The sequence below is a fragment of the Embiotoca jacksoni genome, unplaced genomic scaffold (assembly GCF_022577435.1).
Source record: "Embiotoca jacksoni isolate LCO1_2020_lvr unplaced genomic scaffold, fEmbJac1.0.p SCAF_10, whole genome shotgun sequence".
Lineage (NCBI taxonomy): Eukaryota > Metazoa > Chordata > Actinopteri > Embiotocidae > Embiotoca > Embiotoca jacksoni.
The window spans coordinates 18,713,629-18,726,301 of record NW_027185230.1 but is presented as its reverse complement, the minus strand read 5'-3'; the positions used below and the strand labels follow the sequence as shown (position 1 = coordinate 18,726,301).

At 40.1% G+C, this 12,673-nt stretch overlaps 1 protein-coding gene across 5 annotated transcripts in view; it reads left to right on the top strand.

The window, feature by feature from the left end:
* Nucleotides 1-12,673, top strand: part of rgs3a (regulator of G protein signaling 3a) — a 119,616-nt gene that overhangs the window by 21,178 nt on the left and 85,765 nt on the right. For 2 of the 5 annotated variants that reach the window (XM_069171579.1, XM_069171598.1), the window contains one exon: nt 10,386-10,453. In XM_069171579.1, coding sequence (XP_069027680.1) covers nt 10,386-10,453 — 68 coding nt within the window. Of the gene's footprint in view, nt 1-7,910; nt 7,948-8,351; nt 8,372-9,827; nt 9,935-10,385; nt 10,454-12,673 lie in introns of those variants that run through there. The other 3 variants (XM_069171592.1, XM_069171612.1, XM_069171606.1) reach the window with 3 other exon arrangements.

Below are 12,673 nucleotides of genomic sequence, written 5' to 3'. Positions count from 1 at the left end.
AATGATCATTCTGCTGCATGTCATCATCTGTCTTTTAACTTCTGCTGTCAAATGATGATGTCATGGCAGCACTCAAAAACTGTGAATCTACCACCAACTGTTTAGACGTAACATCTTTCACTGTTCATGTTAAATTAATAAAAAAAATATTGATCCCTACGACACAGTTTCTTTTTAAGGTGAGTTGAAAGACATTAGTTGGAAACTTTTTATTGTTTCATGTTCATATCAAAGTAATATTTGTGTTCTCGCTGGGAGGTTCTGTCCTGCAGGAGATGTGGATAGTTGTGTGTGTTGGATGATTACAGTTTTTGTTTTGTTTATTGTTTTTGTGCGGCACTCAGGGGAATTATGGGACGCAAGATCTGCACAAGTCGGCTGTTCTTTCGAGCCCTGGGTTGAAGAGGTGCCGTCTTGCGTGCCATCTTACACCCGGCAGTACGGAAGGAGTTTCACACGGATTAGAGAAAACATGTTGTAGATGCTCATGATATACAAATATTAGTTATCCAAGGTTATGTAGAAAGATTAGATTAGATGGTATTTACTATTCATCATCCTCCCTGCCAGTGAGTTAAGTTTAAGAAAGTAGAGAATAAGGAAGGATTTCATATTAGGTAGATAAACATACAAAGATGAAAAGATAAATGTAATCTGAAAAGAGTTCAGAGTTAACTTTCCAACATGAATTGCGGTATCACATGACTAAAGTACTTGTTTCTAACCAGCCTATACGTGTAATGCCTTTTATTTTAGGGACAAAAAGATAAGGTACTTCTCGTATACTTGCAATGCGATGCAGACGTTCCTTTTTAGGTCATTTAGGCAAACCAGGCTGAAGTCACAACTATTTAACTCTGACCAGAGGCTGAGAACCAAAATATCTGTCTGGCTGACTTCGACCTCAAACCCTATTCATGTAAACAGACGCACTGCTCAGTGCTATGATGCCGTATCCACTTTGAAAGAATGTCCAACTTTGTTAGCAAAAATCATCTGTTGTATCAAGTCTTTTACCGGTCTGCTAGTTAATCCTTGTTAATGTGCACAGGCTCTCCCCAGAGGTGCACCGTTTGGATCAGTGTGCCTCACTAATCCCTCACTCAGAGACCTGAGCCGTTTCACAGGCCGCCCATCGTCAGGCCAAATCCCAGAATTACGCTGGACTACGACGCTGGCAGCTCCATCTACACATGATGCAGCGTCAGCCTGACCTAATGGGAAGGAAAATTGAAGGCTGGCTTTGGATCACACAGTAAATGCAGAAATCTGTTATGGCCAAAAACAAAATCTTAAGAAAAGACTGTTATTCCTCTAATAAGTTGTACTGATGTTGCCACTGCTTTTATAAAGAAAATACACTTTTTCCCCCTACTAATTATACAGAATACATTTTAGAAAGTCATAAGTCATGCCTGTCTTTACTTTCTGGTACCATTGTGGCTCAGGCGGAGTTTATTTTTTTTCTTACACAACAAAACCTATCTGCTGAGCATTGACAGCTAATTACACTGTCGGGCTACAATAAAAAGGGCTGCCATCTGAATTCACTTAACATGAGTTGAGAGGCTGAATTGTGAGGGCTTGCATGACTGGCAGCTGAACAACATTTTTTGAAATAAGGCGTGACGGCGCAATTAGCGCTGATTTTTCAGGACACGTTTTGTTTTGCCGTGTTAGGAAGCTCACAGTGACGTTGTGCAAAGGGCTTTAAAGGCTGTTCTACACCTAGAAATACAAACAATGCAGGATACACTGATATTCAATCTAATTTGGAGTGTATTCAGAGCTTATTCTGTCGGTTTGTAAAAGGAAAATGTATATATATTAACATATTAATAGTCGAGTATGAAAGAGGAAGGTAAAACCCACAAATTATGATAATGTGATAGTTTTGAAGTTGCCTAAAATGCTTAAAGCCGCATCCTGCGCGTTCATTTCTGCTAACAAAGAGGGGCAAGAGGTGTTGGAGAAACTCTCCCTTCGCTCTGCTTATTTGGCGAGCGTATAATGTGTCAGCAGAGACAGCTGACCCACGGTGACATGTACGTGTGTGTGTTTCTGACCGTGGCTAATGCACTTCGCTCCGACGAGCTTACGATGTGGGTCAGGTGGTCTGTGTATGCATGGGAGCAAAAAATAGCAGAACACCCACTGGGTCTTGCGCTTAAAAAAAAAAAAGTGTGTCATCTGCACGATACGCGCATTTGTTTCACTTTTCAGAGGGGACGGGCGGGGAAGCCAGACACCGTCCCAACCGTCCGTAAGCACGGCCAAGCTTTTCCAGATGGCGAGCTGTGCCTTTAAATCAGCAGATTAAAACGTACACTATGTGATTAATTTATATTGGAGCGGTTGGACATGGTGGGGGAGGGGGAATGTATTATAAATTGAATTCAGTAGGGTGTGTGTGTGTGTGTGTGTGTGTGTGTGTATGTGTGTGTGTGTGTGTAATTGTATGTATGTCTGACGTGCCTTGCAGATGCTCCGAAGGTTAACATTGACCCAAGGCTGATATCCACTTGATCCGAAGTGAAGCTTTTTGACTCAATAGGTTGTGCTTTCAGCTCTCAGCTCTGTGCTACTGTGCTACACATTCTGCTCTTTTGACACTGTATTATATAATAACACAACCATGGCGGCCCGCAACTCTAAACTCTCCTAGTAAACTAAAGCTCGTTAGTTAGTTGAAGCTGACAGTCGGCCTCACGTCACTCGTTTTGGATATTCAATTATTTAAATGTATATTTTTTTTGAGCTGAAATAAAATGTAATACGTAATATTGTGACTGTGCTAGATCACAGAGAAATGTAATAAAATGTAATAATCTAATAATGCTAGTTAAAATATACTTTTTTTTTTTTTTCATGAACCGCCTTGTTAACAACAGAAAACAACCGGCGGTTTCTTAGTCTAACAGAAGAACATGGTGCACAGCATTTGTAAAGCTTTTCTACTGAAATTTGGGCTTATCTAAACACTTAATGACTGATTATAGTAGCTGGATCATCTCTGTTGACGTGTACTGCGGTGGACACGTCACACTCAGGTTACTCACAAGTCCACCTTCCTACAAGGGAAAACTCGGCCGGGAGTTATTTATAACATCTCTGACAAGTCGGTCAAGTAAGACTCAGGCTGTATACTCAAATGTAAATTTATAGTCTGACTGCTTTTTGATTTCAGAGGAAACCTTATCTGCTTCTCTGGCTTATGAATACAGACTGTTAAAATACCTTTTATTCTGTATTCAGCTTTACTTATTCATCCCTGGTCAATTAAACCTGACCTGCCAGGTTAGGAACAGCACAGCTATAATTAGGAAATAAATGATGATTGAATGACATTTATCTACTTCGCTTGTTGTCACAATGCCGTGACTTAAAGGAGCGTTGGACTAGAACAGAGGCTTCATTATTGTTATTAGCAGCACCGCTGCTCCTCCTGCAATAAGAAAGCAGCATGTCGGCGGAGAAAACAACCTGTTTTCAGTGAAGTCTCGCCCTCATAACAATTCACCGAACGGGTCGACGAAGCTGTCAAGAGGCTCAGACAGATGTTAACCAGGAGCGGTCGGGTCGTGGGTGTGCATCACAGCCGTGAATCTCCGCAGACAGCGAAACCTTCAGAAATAGCACAGACTTTAATCGGAAGTGGGCGGTCGCTTCCACGTGTCCGGGTCAGAAGCAATGAACCCGGAGAGCTTAAGCTGTCATCGACACAAAGTGATTTCACATCAACAATTCGCTGATGGGCAGACGTGTTGGGTCTGCAGATGGTCGGCGGGACTGAGTGGGCAAGACTGGAGGGAAGATAGACAGGAAGATATTCAGATCCGGTTCTGCAGATATGCAGATGTTCATATTCTTAAAAGAAATTAATCTCTTTTCCTTAAACGGTCGGCTTTTAAAGGTCCTTTATTTCACAATGCGTTTCATTTGCAACGCCCGTTACTTGCATTCAAGTTCACATGATGCTGATTAATGCTTTCACAACAGCTAAATCTGTATTCTTACAGTATATAGAGTTTTTAAATCTGGTGTCTGGTGAGACATTCCCACGCTGGCCGGGTGAATACAAACTGGGCATGCTCCGGTTTTGCCTTATGCTAAATTGAAAATTGGGATAAAATGATTCAATGCTGCAGCTCTTATAGACTTTAAAAGTGTTAACCAGACCAAATGAATCAAATTCTGACAGTGACTGTAATTTTTCAGGGGTTATGATGCTGAAAACAACTCATCCACAGTTTAACAGCCACAACAGCAGCAATAGAAAAGCCAACAGTGGAGCAGCAGTGTATGCTGCAGCTGGACCTGCTTTATTGTAGAAAAAGAAATGGAAATCCAACATTGCACAATATTTACCCTTTAAAGAGTTTTCCTCTTCGGAGAGCTGCAGTTGTGATCGTCTTGATTTCAGTTCAGTTTGAATTATTTAAAACCTCCACAGCACCTTTTCACACCTCTCTGTGGAGAACAATGTGCTCCTTCAGTGTGCACACACACCGAGCAGCTTGGTCACAATGCCACTACATAAAAATCCATATTAATGAGTTCAGATCTGGTAAAAATTCGCTCCAACAAAACACTGGTTCCTTAAGACAGAAGGATTTTTAGGATTCTCGTGCCTGCTGGTGAAATCAAAGATTTTGTTGGTAAATTCTTCTTCAGTTTGTGTCGTATTGAAGCTGTTACTGCTGAACCTGATAAACTGATGATAGTTGAAGTTTATGATTTGTGAAATTTGGTGGAACAATTTAGATTGTATATAAAATTTCATCCCAGTCTCTGAACATTTCTATGCTTGTTCAACACAAATCCTTTTTTTTAATTTTATTTTTTTTACTAATCTCTATCAGGGACCAAATCCTGGAACACTTTAAGTGACTGGACAGACGGCATAATCCTTTCTGGCTGTTGTTTCTTCCTCAAGACAGAAACAGGAAATGAAATGCGTCAGTCACTGCTGTCTGTTCAATCAGACTGCCCATAAGTCACCATCTTGCCTTTTTCTACATGGCATCATGCAATAAATGAGTCAGAATCAGGGCACTAACGTATCTCGTACTTGCTCTGTTATTTAAATTTGAATGGTGCTCTTATGTCGTGATTTAAAATGCTTTTGACTGATAGTGTGCAGATAAATCGAGCATAAATAAAATGCACTCCTGTATGTGTGGTGAACACAGTTCATTACCTGTGCATCCTTAAACAGGCCAGATGTTTTTACTACAGTATTCATGTATGTCCTACATTTGTGTTGCAGTTTGCGGGACTTAAAAAGTGGTCAAATGCCTGAAGTCCCTGTCAAGGCTCTTTTTTTTCTTATGAGTGTCTTGCAATAGTCTCATTTAAAGCTCAATGTTGGGTTAAATTATGTAATCCTTAAGGTCTTGTCCTTTCAGCACAAAATCCGGTCATCTGCCCATTTGTCAGATTTTTAATAGCAAAAAGTCTCTCGCTAAGTTGTCCTGTAATTACCTGCTATAGTTACATAGATAAAAACTCTTCCCCCTTTGTGAAGACTGAAAAAATAACGAGATAATTGGCTCTTAGACATCACTGCTCTGTTTCAGCGAGATGATGGCGAAGAGAAACTCGACGTCCATCGTGAAAACACGACGATCCCTCAAAGTTTCTCCGTGTTGCTTGTGTCCCGTAACGAGCGACGTGGCAAAGAAAAACAAATAAATAAGTAAACGATGGCACTTATTTGTTGAGGTTTTATTGCCACTGATGCCCGGTCGACCTTTCCTAAAGGATCTTTCTCATCTTACGACAGTAAAAGGAGCTTTTGTCTGAAAATTGATAGAAAAATCATTTAAAGAAACTGCTTGTATGGAATCAACATTCACTGAAGCCAGTTTAACATTGAGAAAAATTAAGAAGTTTTGTGATGAGACAGCAGCACCTGTGTACAAATAGTTATAAAGGAATATGCAACACACTGCAACACTGTGTGGTCAAAGAGGAAATATGAAAGACCTGAGCTGGATCCAACATTTGCTGCAGCATCACTCGACACACTTTTCTTTTTCTTGACAGTCAATTTTGTCCATTGACCAACAAAACAAACAGCCTGAGGCTGCATTCACTCTCTCAGCCTCGTACTGAGTCACACATTTATTTACCAAACTACTCGGATGTCGATATCGTTAACGTCATCAACCCAAAGCAGCGCAAATCCTATTCAAATTTTTCACAATCATGTTTTCACAAATGTTTTGTACGGAGTTTTAAAGAGCTCATCTTGATGTCACTATATTTTTCTGAAGGGATGTTTGAAGCTGGAACATCATCTTGTGACTGTGTTTACTTGAAGCTATGCTCCACCAGACATCGGTGCTGCCGCAGTATAAAGACCTCTGGTGGTTTGGATGTGTGCTCGGTGATCTCTGCAGCAACGCGTTGGTTGTTGGACGTCAGATTGTAGAAGCCGACATGCTCAGAGACGCATGTTCACTGAGCTTTAAACTGGTCCAATCCAGCTTCAAGCCATTGCCAGAAATCACTTTGTAAAGTAAACAGTGTGTGTGTGTGTGGGGGGGGGGGGAGGGGAGTGGGGGGGGGGGGGGGGGGGGGAGTAAAATAGGTTAAAACAACACTAAACGTATTATTAGGAGTACAGCAACTCGTATCTAAAATATTAAAGATAGACTACACAATATCAGTCCTATTTACTGTTTGACTTTATATTGATGTGTATATTTACAACTCCATTTCTAAAACAAAGGTTGCTGTGTAGTGTGTAAATAAAAACAGAATGCAGATCATATAAACCCATATTTCACTGAAAACAGACCAAAGACAACACATCGAATGTGGAAACTGAGAAATGTGTATTGTTTTACGAAAAACATGTGCTTATTTTGAATTGCTGGTGTGTTACGTGGACCTTTTTGGGTCTTGATGAAAACTTGATGAAAACAGAACCCGCAGGAATGTTTCCTCATTTAGTGCCACCATTTAGTTGGGTTTGGTAAAAAAATAAATAAAAAAAAATCCCTCGGTTAGGGAAAGATGAGGATTTGGGTTGAGTTCATGACTTGACTGCTTCCTTTAAGTTACGCGACTTTTGTCGTCATGGCAACACTAAACGGCTGTCTGCATCTTACCCAGACCATCCTCTGTCTATAGACGCCAACTCAATTATTGATTTCTACGACCACCAGAGGCTTAACTTTAACATCTACGGTGTGGCTGCGGTTTATAATTTGCTGCTTGCACAAAAAGACCAATTGGGTCGTCTTTTGGAGGACTGTCTCTTTTTTTTGTTTTTGTTTGGGCCCTGGTTCGGAGATACACAATATTTTATAGGATGTATTTTTTTGGTGTTGTAATAAAAAAATCAACTTGAACTTCAATCATATAAAAGGTGAAGTAATTAACTTGTACAGGAAATGTTTCCCTTAGTTACATTCCCTTTAAGTGAATGTAGATTTTCACTGTCCCAGTACTTTTTGCAGTGTTTTAAATCAGATTTGACTAAAATAAGCCTCTTTTCTTTGTTTAAAATCTCATTCCACATAGCAGCTCTAATGTTATCAGCTCAAATTAGACATAAAGAAGTGAAAAATGTAATCTTGCATTTTTCTTAGTAAGTCTTTCAGTGGAAGAGGACAGTTTGTATTCTGCCATCTCAGCATTTTGAGATTGTGATGATCACATCCTTAAAAATATTACACTGAGCATTATTATATTCATGCACAGCTGGCAGAAACACCCCATATTTCATGATTGCCAGTCACATCGCTCGTCCTCGCCTCTCGTCAGTGCTTGTATTTATACGCTGTGCTAATTTGTGCAGTTTAAACAATCATTTCCAGATGCTTGAGATGACTTTAAGAAAAGTCGAGGCAACTCCCCTTCAACTCTCTCCAGCAAGTGTTTGTTTGTTTGTGGGCGACAGCAGGTGAAAAGATCGGCTGGGTGTCAAGTGAATGGGTGAGTGGCGCATTGAGGGACTCGAGCAAATTCAAGGGCTGTTTATATTCTGGCAGATCAGAGACCGGCTGACTCAACAGCAACAGACTGCCAACATCTTTTGATTTCTTGTCTTTTGCGTGTCTTAATTTGCCTCTTTTTCTCTTTAGTGTCATAATCTGTCTTTCTTAAATCTTCTTCTACTCCACTCGACTACCCATTTATTTTTTTTCCCTCTGGTTTCTTGAATGTGTCTCGTGTATACTTTTCCCACTGTCTGCTGTCTCCGTCTGTTATTATTCCTCTTTCTTCCCCCTCTCTTTATGTCAGTCATGCTGTCTGTTTTCTCGTTGCCAGCTGCTCCAAGTCGCTACCCTCATATGCCCTGTGCCGCTCATGTCTTACCCAGACAAAAGGCTCGTCTTCTGGGCTTAATGCCAGCCAGGTTAGCTCTTCTCTTTTCTCTGGACCCCTGGAGGTTTCAGATTCACAGTGACAAAATCACTTCTTTTTTTTTTAAACAGACTTGGGGTTACTATGACAACTAAAATGGCTGGAGTTAAACTATAGGGTTTGCACTGGAAAGTAAAAACTGTGTGCAGAATCTTTGTTCTGTTTTAAAGTTCCCTTCCACTCAAAAAAAGTTTTTTCTTTTACTTTACTTGGATTTCTAATCTTTAGTGTGTAGAATGATGTATGGGTGATTATTTACAATAACTTTTTACATTCATCTGTTGAAGGTTAAAACATCCCCTGTGTTCACCTTCAATTTGAAGTGTAGTGTAGTTAAATCAATGTTATTATAGACATGAAGGCTTTAGTATGAAAAAAAACTAATAAATCTGTATATAACAGATAAATTAAGATTTTTATGTTTTAAAAGAGGTTTTAAGGATATCCTCCAAACTATACGTGAAAAAAAGATCTTTTTAATTGCCCTCCTAAATTATTCACATAAACACTGATGGATTTGCTGCTAGTGTTAGAGTTTGGTTGGTTCAGTCACAAACATGACTTGGATAGTTTCAGGAAAAGATCAAACTTTGGAGTAAGATAAGGAAATAAAGCTCAGGGACTCTTTGTTTGTCATGATTACAAGTCTAACCACTCCGTTAGTTTCAGTGAAGGATCACGGTCGCTGTTAAAAGTAATTAAAGTTGTCTTAAAGAAGGAAACGAGAAAGAAATATCGCCCGTTTTGTTATCTGACTTCCTCCTCGGCTCTCAGCGGACAAGAGACAAATAACTACTGAATACTTGAAACTCACTTGAACTTAAACTTCCTTTTTTTTGTCATTTGTAGAATGGCTGATGTGGGTTTTTTTTTTGTGGGGGAGGATGGTCCTTCCTACAAATACATGTTTTACTGCCAAGTGTCGTGTAATCCAGCGTTATTTTATTGTAAAGAATAAAATGCAGGGAAACATTTTAATTATATACCATCAGCGACACTGTAATTGAGTTAATTGCTAATTAAATTGGTAATTCAGAGTATGTGTATAATGTCGATGTTACAACTTTTCACGAGGTTAACTGGAGTGCACTCAAACATTTGAACACTCTCTGACTGATGTTTTGGCTCTTTGGACGGCGCTGACGGAGTTCGGACGGGCCTGAGGAGGGATAACGTCTCCCAGGGTGATGGAGGTCGGGGTGTGACGAAAGCGTAGAGAAAAGAGAGGAGGGATAAAGGACAGATAAACACATCAAACGGAGGGATGGTGGCGGCGGTTGGAGGAGGCGATGGACCCGGAGACTCTGTGTGAAGTTTTGGGAGACGGAGAGGAAAAAAGGGGAGAAGCTGAGAAGGAAAAAGGTGCAAGACGGATATAACGGAAAGAAACCCAGAGACAGAAAGAGAGGCAGAGAGAGAGGGAGAGAGAGGGAGATCTGCATTGTGGCCCAAAGCTGAATGCTGCCTTTATGAGCGATAGTTAAAAGGACACTGAGGCGTGAGTCCCGGTAACCATAGCAACTTCCCAGGAGCCCTGTGACGGACGGATAATAGAGTGAGAGAGGAGTTCCTTTTCTCTTCTTCAGCCCTCCCTTCCTCCTTCCTCCTTCCCTCTTCCCTCCCTCTCACTTGTTCTCGCTTCCACTCCTCTCTCGGGCAGTTTGTTGAGATCCTCGCATCTTGCCGGATTTTTCCTCAACGCGGCCGGCCTGTTTTTTTGTTTTTTGTTGTTGTTGTTGTGTTTGTTTTTTTGTTTTTTTGAAGCCTTTTTTTTGGTTTTTTTTTTTAGTTTTTTTTTATGTGCGCTCTGAAGTTTGAGTCCCAGCCCAGGAAAGGCTGCTGCAGACAACTGTTGCCGTAATTGCTTGTTGTTATCTATTCGAGTCACTTTTATGGACACTCAGAACTATTTGAGGACTTTATTTTTGTGCATCCGGACGGCTGTTTGGGAGAAATGTGCTCCAAAGGCACTGTCTCAGCCCGTGATTCCTTTGTCTACATTTCAGACGCTGTGCTGTCAAACCATGGTGCTGCCCCCGAGACCAATCGCCCTGAGAATATGCAATGCTTAACAGTAAGTGGAATAAAACCCTTTTCTTTTTTTTTTTTACTGTTTTTTTGTCTTTGCATGTGTGTAAAACCCAAACAAGCTTACATCTCTGGCTTTTTCTGCTGTGTGTGTGTGAGAGTCTGTGAACTTGAGAAACAGAGATATTTTGGGGAGAGTGAATGGACATGTCTAATAAATTCTGTTGCTATCGTTGCTGGTTCGATGTTATGTTGCGTATTTCTCCATCCAGGCGCAAAACTTTTTTTTCCTTTGATTTTTGTTAGTTGTACGTATCCTTATGTGTTTAATTTCGCTGTGTTAGCATAGCGCAGGGAGGGATAGGCCTCTTTGATATATAGAGAGTAGTTGACCCGTGGCATTGCACCATGTCCTACAAACTCATCATGCATAAACATGCCTTCACTACCATATTTACTGCATGAATTGCATGTTACACATTCTCGGCAGCCATAGCAACTAATTGAATCATGCGTTTGAGCTCTGAGCGGTGAATGGAGCAAGATGTCATTTCTCGAAAGACTGTTTATGAAAGAGCTCAGTTGCATGCGGAGGGAAACGGCGGTTTGAGTTGGGAAGTTAGTTTTAATCATTTGTTCATGGAGATCTAAAGTCCTTCTTGTGTCTGCTTCTCGTCATTTACATTATGTGTCTTCTCAGTTTTGTCACAATATGTCTGGAATATATATATATATATATATTTTTTTACTGTGAGGTAACTATTAATTATTATAAATGAATGAGCACTGAAACTGTTTAAATACACACGATACTTTTAACCATTTTACAGCAGATGATGTGATGCTGATTGTTTTCGTCAGCCTTTGCTTGAAAGCAAAAAACGACATGAAACGTGAATATATTTACATGTGAAGACTTCAGTAGTTTACTGGATTAAAGCCCAGTTTCATTTGAGGATTTCCTTTATTCTCGATGCTCCACGACGGATGACAGATAGTTTTCACTTTTCTAGCTTGTGTTGAACTTCAGTGGCAAAGTGTCATATTTAAAGGTCCTCCTTCTTTAGCTTTTTGCGTAAATAATACAATACATGAACCTCAGTGTATCGTACCGGCCAGCAAAGAAAAGTTTACCACAAGCTTGATAGATGCTCACAGTTTGCAGGCCAAATAGTTTGTTCGCTCTAACAAAGTAAAAAGCTGTTGTCTAAAAAGATGACGTTACATGTGCATAATGTCCTTTGGCTTTTAAACCACGCATGATGCATCGCTTACATCATGTCTTTGTCCCACTGTCATCTCAGCTGTCAGTCAAAGACAACACAAGGTCCCGCCCTCCCTGAGGCTTGAATGCTCAACGAGATTTTTTTCATTCCTTTTTCATTTTCAGTAATAAAACAAGACAAGCATTAAATAAAACAAGACAGTTTGGCTTCTTCTCAAAGAGCAGAACATTTATCATGTCAAAACTATTGTTGGTCCAGTGTACAAGTTGTGCATTAATCTCCTGATTAAAATAAAAATGTTGAATGATACTGACCCAAAGAAGTCAAGATATATATACTTAAAACTGGCTTATTAAATATGAAGCACTACGTCCCAAACCAGTGTTAACGTCACACTTAGATATATAAATACTCAGAGGAGCGCCTCGGTCTTTACTCCCCGAATTATTTGCCGCTTCCACCAGAAGTAGGATTTCTTTTTTGGCTTTGACTTCTGCATCTTTTGTTCACACTACAGCTGCGGGAGCACATTTATTCTTACTCGGTCATGAAGTGGCAAACCTCCAGAGTGATTTTCATGGAAAATTGACTCTGGCTTTTGTTAACACATGATGTCAACATGTGTAATACTTTTAGCAAATTCACTAGTGCTGGTTAAATTGCAGGTGTGAGGGAGGCTATAATTAGACCGAGCTGGTCATTATTGAACATCAGTGGGAAAAGTCAGGTGGCACATAAAAGGCAACTAACAGCTTTCCTACATGGGTACTTTGGGTGTATTTTTAGGTTGCATCCCATAATTCAGGTACTTGTTATAGATGGTGTTTTTGTGGGCAGGTTCAAATGGAGACTGTCCACTAAAAATGGGAGGTTAGGATGCAGTTTTCAACCCAACTGTGCAACATATTTTCAGCATAACAGCACTTTATTGAAAGCAGTCGGCGATGAGTGACAGTGAATGACACATGATATACTGTATATATAGTTAATATACATCAATCTTATTAATGTAAAACAACAAAATGTAGATTACTGTTCCA